The 14,443-nt window shown below is 34.5% G+C and overlaps 1 protein-coding gene across 1 annotated transcript; it reads left to right on the top strand.

Annotated features, from left to right (window-relative positions):
- Positions 1–394: 394 nt before the first annotated feature.
- On the top strand, positions 395–3,145 carry LOC130648208 (uncharacterized). Its single transcript, XM_057454244.1, has one exon. It carries the CDS (start codon positions 395–397, stop codon positions 3,143–3,145), a length of 2,751 nt encoding a protein of 916 aa, XP_057310227.1.
- Positions 3,146–14,443: the final 11,298 nt, after the last annotated feature.

A 14,443-nucleotide genomic window follows, 5' to 3' on the forward strand; every position in this document is an offset into this window, starting at 1 on the left:
ATGGTAAAAGTATATACACTGTTTTGTTCTAGGATTTGTATATATTTTTAGTACCTTATAAGCTATTAGTTGTTTTCATGCATTTTTGCTTTTTTGTATATACTCGACTTTTTTATGTTTAGACTACTGGTTAGTCATTGTATCTATATTCTTTCACGGAGTGCTAAATGTGTACTATTTGTTATTCTATGTTATTTATCTTGTAGTTGACCTGTTGATTGGACTACTGTAAGTATCCCTTTATCATTTTGTGCCTAAAAAATAGAATAGAGAAAATGCAGTACTTGTTTGAAACTTATAATAAATTTAGCATACTGCTAGGGCGTTGGTAATCTACATAAGCACATAAGCACCGAGCACATAAGCACCGAGCACATTTGACGAGTTCTCATACATGCTCGAATGTCATAAATTTGACATAATCACGTTGTCCGAGACATGGTTAAAAAATAATCAGGTATTGATTGATTATGTAAACATTCCAGGATACCAATTTGAATATAAAAACAGAACTGATAAACGAGGAGGTGGTGTTGGAATGTACATCAAGGACGAACTTATTTACAAAACTAGAGACGACATAACCAAACTCGACAATTCTATCGAACATGTCTGGATCGAAGTGAAAGGTAGAAATAAAAATTACTCATATCTAGTTGGAACATTTTATCAGCCATCTTCTATAGAAAGAGAAAAAAAAGATTGGCTAGAACGATTTGATATTCTTTTGCGTCACATCACCGCAAAATGGGACGGTATTATCATAATTACAGGTGACTTCAATATCGACTTATTACAAGGTGATAAATCCACAATCGAATTATATCAAGATACACTTATGACTTATGACCTAAAACAACATATTACAAAACCAACCCGAAAATCGACATCCCTTATTGATCATGTTATTAGTAATATACCGGAAAAGGTAGTTAGTGAGAACGTTTTATTGTGCGATGAAATTTCTGACCATGATGCCCCGCATATCGTTATGAATATCAAAAAGGATAAATTCGAAAAACGATACAAATTTATACGTGACGAGAAGCAGTTGAACATCGATGAATATATTATTGATATCGAGAAGATTCCTTTTTCCTTGATAGATACTTTTGATGATCCGGAAGATCAACTGTATGTTATGAATGAACTCATACTGTCCTGCATTAATAGCCATGCTCCTTTGAAAAGGTGTAAATTTACACGACCACCAGCTCCCTGGATGAAGGACCCATCCATTGTATCGTCGAAACTGAAACTTGATGAACTTCGTAGTGAATTAAAATCTTGTGATGACAGAGAGGCTAAACATGAGTATGTTGAAACGAGAAATAAATTGAAGAAGGCTATCAAACACTCTAGAAGAACCTTCTATCAAAAGGCTTTATCAAGTAACCGTTCAAAGGAAGTATGGAAAACCATAAGAACTATTATTAAACCACAGTTCAAACAAATCAGGCAGAATCCCGATACCATCAATGATTATTTCAATTCCATTGCAATAAAGTTAAGCAATACAAATGAGTTAAACATTTCTCCCACCATGAATGATGAGGCTGTACCGGCAATGGATTTATTTGACCTTCGTCACGCTACCCAAGAGGATGTTCTCAAACATTTGAATTCATTGAGAAGTGATTGCTCTACTGGTGGTGATAACATACCAGCGAAATTCATAAAACCAGTCGCAGCCCAATTGTCGCCAGTCCTAACAAAGATTTTGAATAACTGCATCGATGCAAACGTATTTCCAACATGCTGGAAGAAATCACGTATCTGTCCGGTACCTAAAGTTCCAGGTGCTTCACAACTAGAAGATTTTCGTCCAATATCAATACTTCCTGTACTGTCGAAAGTATATGAGAAAGTCATTTTATCACAGCTTTGTGACTTCATTGATAGATATAACATTTACGCTTCAACTCAATCTGGTTTTCGCAAAGGTCACTCGTGCATCACGATACTCTTAAAATTAAAGGACGACATTTTGAAGGCTATGCAAAGAGGTGAAGTAACTTTATCAGTGTCAGCAGATTACTCCAAAGCATTTGATACTGTGAAATATGCCGTTCTGATTAATAAGTTGAAGAAACTCCAAATGTCTCCTGCATTCATCAATTTGATCTCTAACTATTTGTCAAATCGCCAGCAGTTTGTGCAAATTGATGACAAAAAATCGGACACCTTGCTGATCAAATACGGTGTTCCCCAGGGATCTATTCTTGGTCCGATCTTGTTCAACATCTATGTCTCTGACCTATCGTTGAATTCGTCGTGTAATTCTATCCAGTACGCAGATGACACAAATCTTTACATACACTTCAAACTAAAAGAAATGGATATCGCAACAGCAAAGCTTCAAAGTGACATTAACCAAATAACAACATGGTCAAAGATAAACAATCTGATGTTTAATTCCATAAAGACAAAATCAATTATGTACTCGACAAGCCAGTTAAGCTGTATAAACAATTTAAACTTCAGTAACTTATTCAAATTCCATAGTAATGGTGCTGAGATTGAGCGGGTATCCTCTCTCAAAATACTGGGCATAACATTCGATGAACATATGACGTGGTCTACACATGTGAATAACATCATTAGATCATCATACGCTACGATTTCGACATTAAAGCGATTGAAACGTTTGGCACCTTTTCACGTGAGAAAGAATCTCGCTGAAGCACTGATATTATCAAAGATAGACTACGGAAATCTTGTCTATAATAATATTCCACAATATCAAATGAAAAGGTTACAAAGAGTTCTAAATGTCGCTGCCAGCTTTGTTCTTCAGAGATATGCTTCCACTAACGATGTGTTAGTAATACTGAAATGGCTGCCAGTGCAAGAGCGTGTAAATTTATCGATACTAAAACTGGCACACAAGGTGTTGTATGACGAATGCTCACCTGAATACCTTACACTGAAATGGTACAAAAATGGTCGAAGCCTGCGATCTGATGCAGAAAACAAAAATAAACTACAAAGCGACACATTCCGAAAAACGTTTATGGATTGCTCATCAGCGTTGTTTAATGATCTTCCTGGCAATATTCGTTCCGTTGTCAACCATAAAGAATTTATCAAAAAAGTCAAATTATTTTTACACGATAGTGCTTTGTGCAAACTTTTATCCAAATAATGTGAATAACTCTATGCATGTAGGCTACCTATTTCCCCCCATCTTTTCATTATAGTTCTACCTTTTTTGTGTGTCCTTACATCGGTGCCATCTATTTATTTATTTTTAATTAGTCTCTTCTTTTTTTTTTTTTTTTTTTTTTTTGTTCAATGTGTCTACTTACTCTACCGGCACCATTTCGTACTCTGTGAGCCCATTTATTTCATTATGCACTTAGATTCAATATATTTTTTTACTAATCTTATAGATTTTATAGATTTTTATAGTTTTTATTTTTTTGTAGGCAGAAGAACCATTTGTAAATTATGGATGCCAAATATATGTTTAATAATAATAATAATAATAATAACATAAGTTTATGGTATTGCAGCCGAGGCGTGCGTTACAGAGATTTAGACTCTATTTCCAGCCTCCATACTCTTAGAACCTTTGTTCTCAAAATGAGGCGTTGGCAGTATCAAATACTGCGATAGTGCTTACTTTTTTAGGCTGACATTTTCTTAATTTTTATCTTCATATTTTCTTTAGCACTGCTTATTTCGATATGCACAGTTACTGTATGCCTTTCCTGACGAAAATTGAATACCGTAGCTCAAATTTAGGCCAATTCAGCTTCACTTTTCTGAAAATTGACTTTTTGAAAATTTTATCCGAGGCTGGAGATTTTCTTATAAAAAACGTGTACTCATATCCAGGGCTTTTTAAATGGTTGCCATAAATCTGGAAAGCGTTTGAAAAAAGATCTGGGAATATTAAAGTGAATAAGTCGGTATATATAATGAAAATGCTATCATCGGATGCTTTTTATCACAATGTTTTCATTTACAAGAAGATCAAAATACTCGTGAAAGCCTTCTTTCCAGCCAAAAATAATAAACTGGCGCTGGTATACTCTTTTGGGAGAAATTTTCGCGGTTTGTGCCTATGTGCGAAATTTTTCCATTTCGCAGGATTTAATTTCGCGGATAGACGATTTCGAAAATTTTCGCGTGGATTGATTTTCGCGGATTCAATTAAATTTCAAAAAAACGCGAGTCATGTTTTGAATAAAAATTGTTGGTTTTGGCTGGGTAACAGTCTGCCTTAGTTTAGAGGCTTAGTTAATGGATCTTTTTTTTCGTGGAGATTTAATTTCGCGGAACAGACCAAAAAACCGCGAAAATGTCTCCAAATAAAGAAGTCCGTGAAAAAAATCGATTTATTCCACGATGGAGAACACGAAGTTCAAATGTTTCTTTTTTTGTCGTGTGATGTAATTAACGTTTTATGTTTGAGAAGGAAATGTGCAACGAATTACTAGGATCACACGCTGAAGTGCTGATAAATCAGCATTTTTCCGAGAGTGGTATAAAAATATGCCATTTTCATACTATACTAGCCTACTCGCAGACCCGAACTTCTCTGGGTCTATTACGTCTTGTCAAATATTCCGTAGAGAATCCTCAAGAAGTTGTGAATCGAGCATGCGATGTTCGCTCTTTTATTGTTGTCATCCCTAGTCCCTATTCAAAGCGCGCAGTTCGTATGGGCTTTTGCTTCATGACTAAGTAGACCATGAGAACGCAGAGAAATGGTTTACGGATAGGCTAATTCATACTGACAGATCCACTTTAAGGAGGGTTTATCTTCGTCGCCAGTTTTCCGTTCGTTGGAATATTGATTCGAGTCTTCTATATGGTGGGCCTGAGTTAGTAAACATTTAGGCATTGATCTAATATAGCGTTTTCTTCCAGGACTACAATAGAATCGCAGAGAAACTTCTTTTTTGTCATCACTTTATGCTTGTTACGCAAGCATGTGGTGTGGTTCAGCCTATACTTGTTTATTTACCTGTAAAACTGCGGTACACGAGCTTATAGCGTTTAGCCTATTTTGTTGACCGCGAAGTCTAATTTTTCCTTACGAGATCTCGCAAATCTTGGAACATGCGCGCTGGTAAGCCGTCACCTGAATAATGCTGCTTTTCTTTTCATTCCTTATGTCAAGCATTTTTCTTTACGTTGTACTTTGAATTGATAACTCAAGTATACACGCGTCATGATCTGAGAAGTATAAAATAGGAACGTCTCAGTTAACAGAAACGGAACTTAGTAGCGTTTTTTAATGTATATATGGTCTATGAGTGAAGATATAAGTAAGAAGTAAGATATTAAAACTTCTTTCGGAAAAAGAACATTACTAACCCTGATAATACTAAATTAAGGAACATGAAATTCCTGCAAAACTTCTACCAAATGGCGATACAAAAACACTAAACTGTATTATTTATCGGTATGGTTATTATAAATGTTTCTGAAATCATTCACTATGTCAGTGTCTCCATCAAGGGAGTTTATATCCGAGGTGATTTGTGTTTCTGTAATACAAAGTAAATCACCTCCACCTCAAGCTGCAAGTTGACGCTATATCAGACACATGTTTTTTCAATGATCTTGTATTGAAGACTGTTATCACAAAATTGTCAAGGTTAGAAGATATCAGTTCAAGTGGTTTTAACTGATAATTCTCTTTTAACTGCTGATACTCTTCTGTGACTGTATGATCAACTTTGATTGCTTTTTTGTTGAAGTTGCCAAACAAATATAATCCATTCAAAGATGTAGCTCTACTTAATGCTACGTACATTTGTCCTGGATTAAAATTGCCTTGCTTCACAAGATCAAAACTCATCACTGCTTCTTTATGTGATTGATATGAACTTTATGCACAGTACAGGCCCACGCTAGCATGAGAGGAAATTGAGTTCTTCTGATTACAGGAAAAGCTAAACGCGGAAAAACTTTAATTTTTGTCTCCGTTTTCTGTATTGTCACACTCAGGCAATTGTTTCCTTTTCTTTTTTGACCTGCATCGGCATCATCAAACAAAACATATGTCGTAGTTACGTTTCCATTTTCAGTACTTATTTGAGCAACCTAATTGTCTTAAAGACGTCTTTTCCCGTCTCCAGCTCGTTCGGACGTCTTTCGACCAGAAAAAGACGTCTTAAAGACGTCTTTATTTGGTCTTCGTTAGACCAGTCAAATCTCGTTCGAAAGAAACATCTTAAAAACGTCTTTATTTGGTCTCCGTAAGACGAGTTATATCTCGTTCAAAAGAAACGTCTTAAAGACGTCTTTATTTGATCTCCGTAAGACCAGTTAAAATCTCGTTCAAAAGAAGCGACTTAAAGACGTCTTTGTTTGTTGGAGAACAAATCAAGCTGAACAATGATTAACATTTAGAATAACAACACATGATACTAAAAACTTTTCTGAAAAAAGCGTGTGTTCATTGAAAAGAGAAATTCAGTTCCTATAAATTTGCAAAACTGCAACCCTGTTTCTCCGAGACGAGTGCGAGACATCTATTGTGAAACTCGTATCACCGAGACGAGTTAAAGCCCACTCTACACTATGGCCTGGAACTAGTTAGAGTTATATGTAATGGGGTAGCACAGATAGTAGTTTACATTATTAAATCATAGTCTTTAAAGAATTAGTTATAATGACAAAATAAATAAATAGGTGTATTATAAGACATTTTTGTACTTCTTTATGTTTTGGGTTACTTGGAATGTGTATAATATTTCTGCTGACATCTCTACATTCATACCCCCGTACCGTGAAAGTTCGCGCCTTTTTCAAAATATTTTTTCGGTGGATTTTTTTCAAGATTTTCTGAAACACATAAGGCCGAGCTCTTCGGGAAACAATAGAAATATCATAAAGGTAAGTCTACACTTTTATTTTTCTTCATATACACAAACATAAAAATGGTAGGCAGATGCTTGTCTGATGAATGGATGCTATTCTGAAACAAACGTTCGTTGTCTGGCACTTTGGTTAAATATAAGTACATAATGATAAAAATTACCAAGGAAATTAAAAAGCACAACCATAAAGCTAGCTTAGCTGGCTACCGTTTGTGTGGCGGTGTGGCTGCCACCAACAAGGTTTTTCCAGCCCACTAAAGTCATTCTTCGAATTTGCTTGTCTTGGTTGTGTGGTAAGAATCGTTTGTGTTGTCATTTTCTTTCTACTTTTCTGACCACTTTACAGCAGGTATGTAGCTATTAAGCTACTAAATTTAGTAGCTTAATAGAGTGAGGGAAAAACTTGCAATTATATAATAGTAATCAATTGATGTACAGATAAGCCTAAAAAATTTTTTTCACACTTTTCAAGCTTTTTATGCCTATAAAGGAAATATAGGTGAATTCCAACGTGGCGTTATTTGTTTACATGCTTTTCGTTTGAGGTTTTAAACTATTATCAAGTGCAGATTCATGTCTTCTGATTTATTTGAATTCATTTAAAGTCCTAGAAATGCTTTCATGTGAAGAAATTGACTGATAATTACTTTGCTACACCTAGAACCCCTATCTTTTTTCCTACCAGAGCCGAAGGAGCTTACCACTGAGAATGTAAACAACAGAATTCATCTATATTATAGCAATACTTACCATACACTACAAAAAAGCAACCGTAAATTAGTAATTAAATTAGTATATATATGATTAGTGTGTTCATGCCTTGTGCACACCCTGTAGCTAGCTAGTCTGTATAATTAATTAGTTACCAAAACAAGTTTTTTCCCACTGCCAGGCCATATGTATTTGTTCAAATTTGCTTCGATTTAACTAGAACCATGGCTGATCGAGCTCGAAAGTGGAGGAAAAGAAAAAAAGAATGCTTATATTGACAAAGATACCTTATCAACAGATGAAATATCTTGTAATTCCTCGAGATTTCAATCACTAAAAGCTATTTGTGGTGGTAATGGTGACGATGCGTACAACGCTGATATAAATGAATTAACATCATCAGATGTGGAATGTGCATCTAGTAGAGATAATGAGGATTTCGTGCTATCCGATATGGATGTTCGTGATGACATCAGGTTACAGAATTATGGGGAGTGCAATAAGGAGCCAAGTTTAACTCAATCATTGGCAAAATGTGCACTTGACAATAGCTGGACGCATCAGTCAGTGGACCAACTTTTATCAGCTTTAAGATTGCATGGACATGAGGATCTCCAAGAACTCTGCTGCATACTCCAACATCAATTCAAGTTGAAAAGAAATGTGGTAGTGACTATGTGTATGTCGGTTTAGAAAGTAACATTCGAAGAATTTTGCTTTCTAATCCAGGAGAATGTGACTTAATCCAACTTTCCTTGAACATTGATGGTTTGCCACTTTACAATTCAAGCCCAAAGTCTGTTTGGCCCATTCCGTGTGCTTTTAATAACGGTGAAATATTTACTGTTGGTCTCTATTTCGGTGCTAATAAACCTGAACCTGTTGGTGATTTCTTGGAAGACTTCCTTACTGAATAGGAGATTTTTAAAAAAAGTGGTATTGAAGTTAATTCTACAGTACATCATCTCACTCTGAAGGCAATAATGTGCGATGCTCCTGCTCGTGCTTTTTTAAAAGGAATAGCTTATCACAGTGGGTACTATTCTTGTGAGAGATGTACAATAAAAGGTTCTTATGAAGGTAGAGTTGTGTTTAATGACTTTCCTCCAGAACTAAACATGCGCTCAGACGATGTATTTAATGATTTTGGATACTACCCAAGTCATCAAAAACAAATTTCTTCACTTATCAATGCAGGGTTTTCATGCATTCATGGTTTTGTCTTGGAATATATGCATTTAGTTACACTTGGGGTTGTGAGAAGATTATTGAAGGCCCTTACCCAATCGTCCTTTGGTTCCAAGGCAAGGCTTTCTGTTAATTTGAAACAACAGTTTTCAACAAACATGATCACTTTAAAAGGATGTCTTCCTTCGGAGTTTTCAAGGCAGCCACGTTCAATTGTTGAGCTGGATTACTGGAAAGCAACAGAGTTCCGCCAGTTTTTGTTGTATACTGGTCCTGTTGTATTGCGTAAACTTTTACCAGAAAAAAGTTATGAACATTTTTTGTTATTGAGTGTAGCAGTATCAATACTTTTAAATTCAGATGCAGAATTCCGTCAAAACAATCTGTCACTTGCTAAAGATCTTCTTCATTGCTTGTATCCAATTTTCTTAGCATATATGGTAGTACATTTCGTGTTTATAATGTTCATGGTCTGTTACATTTACATAAAGATGTTGTTTTCCACAAATGTTCTTTGAATGAAATATCATGCTTCCCATTTGAAAATTTTATGCAGCACATCAAAAGAGCAGTAAGGTCGGGAAAAAGTCCATTGGTTCAAATTTGTAAGCGGCAAGCTGAAAAGTTTTTATTACCTTCAAATAAGAAGGAAAAATAAGTTGGGTGCAACGATAAGGATGGTTGGTCCATAAACAGAAACAATGTTGTGTCAGTGAAGGAGATAAAGGCTAATCGATACTTGTGTAACATTTACAAATATTATCAATTTGGTGATGTTTTTAGTAAACCATGTCCTTCAAAGATATTTAACATATTTCTGCTTCGCTCTAATTGCAAGTCAATTGGTCAAAAATGGCTTGATGGTATTGACTTCGATAGAAAGCTTGTTTGCATACCAGATAGAAGAGGGAAATGCTTGTTTCCACTTCTTCATGAAATTGAACGAAATTAAATTTTATAGATATTAATTTTAATGCGATTAGTTATAAAATATGAGAGTATATATGAGGTATAAAATGACGTTGTACTTATATTATAGAGCTTAAAAAGTTGGTTAACAAATCTTTTTAAATTTTTTTAAAAGCTCTTTTTGTTCTCAAGATATTTTTATTTATAGAATTTCAGATTTAATTATGTTGCGTAAATTATGATGTCATATTTAAGTAATAGCAAATTTTGACATTTTCTGTCATCAGTAATTTTCTGTTAATGGATGTGTATTTTATCAATGCATAGATTTTATAAAGGTGAATTGATTAACATAATTTTTTTCTTTAAAAAATTTAAAAAGAATTGTTAACCAACTTTTTAAGCTCTATAGCATAAGTGCAACATCATTTTATACCTTGGGTTCCATTTAAGGATATAAGTACTGTACAGAAACAGTTTATTAGTAGCTTTCTTTTTACCAGAAGATTTTCTATTTTCCTGTTGGTATGACAGCTCCTTTGTATGATATGTTAATTTTATGCCATGTTATTGAGCCATCCTGTATTACTTCATGGATATATTATTATAAAACTGTGTTCAAAATAATTTTAATGTAGATTTTATTTCCACCTTCTCTTTCATTATTTATTGTTTTGAAATACTCTTTAGATTAAAAATGGCATACACGAAATGCGTGTGGGTAGAAAAATTAAACGGTATGGAGCAAGAGGCAACAATACCATCATCGTGGGTATTTGCGGCAGAAGGAGTAATTAGGTGGCCAGTAAAAGTAAATGCCCTGAGAGCAATGCAGGAGCAGAAAACTGGAAAACCTTCAACCTAGTTAAAGTAAACTAGCTGATGGTATTTTTATACTGATTGTGAACATTTTTGCACTGACTTATATTTAAATCTTTTTTCACAGGATGATATAAGATTATGTGATGCATTCAATGTTACATGAAATGAAAGTGATGTATCAGGTAAAAATGTCTGAGTTTTATCATAACATTGCTTACACTATTCATACACTATCCAATTAAAATAATACTAAAAAAATTAATACTATTAAAAGTAATAAACGATAAAGGATTGCCTATTTTTAGATACCGAGACACTGAGCCGGTCAATCTATATTTCGCAATCTACAGACTGCAAAAATATACATTGTAAGTATAATGCTGCTATTTTAATATTTTGACTACAAATAGGACGATATATACCTTCAGAACACAGACATTTTTTTTCAGCTAAGAAATCCACACCTACAAGTTTAAAATCTTTGAATTGTAAGTATGTACCAGCTTCATGAAACAAAGTTACTCAGATTAGAACGTATATTTTTTGGTAATTTTAATAGAAACTGTTTGTGCGAATCTAAATATTTAAAAAAAAATCGAGACAGTTGTTGCTCCTGAATACATGCACACATTTATAAGCTTTAGCTAATTATAACTTCTTATCCAGTTCAAAATCAAGCTCTACCAGAAGTCGTCCCTGCAAGTCTCAAAGCTGTGGCGCATAACACATATTGTAAGTATATATCAAGCTATTTCTTTGAAGAAACTCATTTTTTTCCATATATACATCTTAAGTTTCGTAGAGATTGTTTCCGTTCCTGTGTTATTAAATACGTCAATACAAAATTATGTAACCAACGAAATTATTTTACTTTTTTATAGTTCAAAATCCAAATACCTCTCCTGTTATTGCGATGAACAGTAAGGAGATAGATGGTGAGCGTATTTAATATAGTTGTTTTGAGTTTTTAGTAGTTTTTTAACGATCATGCATTTACTTTACCTATAGTTCCTTCGAAAGTCAGATCTAAAGAGAGAAGTAGTGGTACTCCAATTAGCAGTACCAGCAAACGTAAATGCATAGAGATTGAAGATGATGCTGCTTGTTCACACTTTGTCCGAAAAAAGTGAGACAATGCGATAATTTTTAACTTTTATATTTTTAAGGAGTAAAAGTGTTAACTTGTTGAAATGAAAAAGACATGCTTAATCTTTTAAACGTGCACAAAGAGTAAGCTAGATTTTTATTTCTATCTATTTGATCTCTATAGAATTCCAATACAAGACTCTTTCCATCCTAACTGAGATGCGAGACATGCTAAAGAAGTTAGTCGGGGAGCAGGAAATAGATATAGAAGAAGAATGCAGAATATGCGACACACACGAGGAGCTGTCGTCGCTAGAGGTGAAGCTGGGAGATGCTTCCTCGAACAAGAGCATGGTAATGTTGTTGTCATTTATAGTTGTATGTTCAATTGTTCTAAATACAAAAAATGAATAAAAATATATTGTTTAGACAGTATTTTGAATAAAAAAGAATTAAATAAGAGTTATTAAAGATAAATTGAACGAATTTCCTTGCAATCATATCCATATAAACTAATTATTATGTGTGTATTTTTTGCTCTATAGCTTCAACAGTTATCAAGAATTGGCGGTATCAATTATAAAGACAACACGCGTAATGTAATGCGAAGGTGGGTAAACTTTCCCTGAAATGCCTGATTCATAGGCAAAGTCGAGTTATGAACATTATTCTCTAGTTTTTTAGACTAATTTAATTGTCTGTATCGCCTTTTCGTCTTCTTTTTGCTTATGTAAGTGTGATGTCTTGTAAATGTTCTCGTATGTTTACAATAATTAAGGCTTTGATTTCTGATTTTAGAGTTATGACTAACGGGTGTATGTCCCGATATAACATGAATGGGCAATTATTATTATTATTATTATTATTATTTAAGAATATTTATACAGGATGTGCACTTCAATATAAAAATATTGCTATTAATATGCGTCCTGTTTAAAAGCTAAAATGTAAGAATAATCAATTAAAATTAGTTAAATATATTATACAATAAAATAAAATGAAAAGATCGTTGGTAAAAAGCATGACAAAAATTTGAAATAAAAAGAGACGGTTCGACGAAAACACTACGTAAAGAGATGTCACCAGCGTGGTAAGGCAAACAAACGAGCCACCAAGTACCATATGTTCAAGAAACATTTGCCAACGTGATGAACATAGGCCACTAAAAGAAGACTCCTGGAAAGTAATGTAAAGTATGTCTATTACAGACAAAAATTACAATGCAAGCACTGACCTCGTTTCGAAGAATAATAGTGTAGATCCTGGAAACGAGGTTGGTCAAGCATGATAGTGCTCGGAAACAAGTTTCTTAAAAACCAAAAAACTCTCCTCTTGCCTTATTTTTATAGGCAAGGAATTGTATAATTTCACTCCCATGAAGAAAAAACCAGACGTAGCGAACTTCAGCTTAGTAACAGGAACGTGGAGCAGAAATCCGCTATTTCTGGTTGCTCTTCCGTGTGTGTGGATCTTAAAATAATCAGTATAACTTTCACAAATTTCATTTGTCAGACATTTTTTCACCAGTATCACTGCATGTTTATGTATTTCGTGGATCACCGTAGGTTGTTTCTCTACCACTATTTTTGCTGTAAGTCTATCGATACTTTGCAGCTTGTTCAGTTGCGTGCGATTTAAATTCAGATTAACAGCACAATTATACGTAATGCAAGGTAACACCATTCCCGTGTATGCCTTCAGTTTAGCTAATGGTGTCAACATCTTCGAGATGGAGTTCATCAAACGTAGTTTGCCACAGGTTTTTCTGTACATTCGATTGAAATTGCTGTTCAGTGATAAGGTGTTGTCGAGGATTGTTCCTAGGTACTTGTATTCTTTGGTGGCTGGAATAGGTGTTTCGTTGTAGTACAATGACAATTCATCTCCCCATTTGGTCAGTTTTTTAGATGTACCGAATAACATTGACTCTGACTTGCCTTTTTTCAGGTTGATGACAAGACCATCTTCTTCAAAATACGAAGATACATTTTTCAAGTCGTTGTTTAATAGATTTTCAATAATACATTTGTTTGCTCCCGCTATGTATATGACTGTGTCGTCAGCAAATTCGATGTCGATTGAATTTTGTAGACATTCATTGAAGTCATTGAAATACACCAGAAAGAGTAACGGTCCTAGTATTGACCCCTGAGGCACTCCACATGTCACACTCATCAAGTCAGATTTGGAATTTTCAACTACACACATTTGTTTTCTATTAAAAAGGTAGTCACTAAACCATTCGTGAGTTGTACAATTTATACCATATGATGATAACTTTTCTAGAAGAGCTGGATGGTTGAGCGTATCGAATGCTTTTGAAAGATCGATATACAGCACACCGACTAGGTTACCATTATCAACTTCTTTACGGATACTATCAGCTAGTAAAATTGTTGCGAGCTCTGTGGATCTGCGTCTTCTGTATCCAAACTGGTGTTCTGATAAAAGCTTGTGATTTTCCAGATAATCGATAAGTTGTTTGTGTACAGCTTTTTCCAGTATTTTGGACAGAACAGGTAATACAGATATTGGGCGGAAATTACCACAATCTTTTGTGTCGCCTCCTTTGTAAATTGGAGTTACTTTGGCAATTTCCCATTCTGTTGGGACCGGAGCAGTTTGTAGCGATAGATTAATGATATGCGCAAGGGGGCCTGACAGAACTGTCGCTGCATCTTTCAAAATACCCGGTGGCAGATTATCCCATCCAGCAGCTTTTTTACGTTTCAACGATTGTAATTCTCTTTCTACAAACAGTTTGCTAACGTATTCAAACTTAAAGGTTTTGTCAGTTCTGCGGTCGTACTGCTTAGGTTTCTTCCAGATGAAATTTTGCAATGGAAATGCAGCTTGTTTGAGTTTTTCTGCAACAGTAGAATAGTAAT

Source organism: Hydractinia symbiolongicarpus, chromosome 6 (assembly GCF_029227915.1).
Source record: "Hydractinia symbiolongicarpus strain clone_291-10 chromosome 6, HSymV2.1, whole genome shotgun sequence".
NCBI classification, from domain to species: Eukaryota; Metazoa; Cnidaria; class Hydrozoa; order Anthoathecata; family Hydractiniidae; genus Hydractinia; species Hydractinia symbiolongicarpus.

Coding starts and splice junctions, on each gene's coding strand:
- LOC130648208 (XM_057454244.1), top strand. CDS start 395: ATGCTCGAATGTCATAAATTTGACATAATCACGTTGTCCGAGACATGG.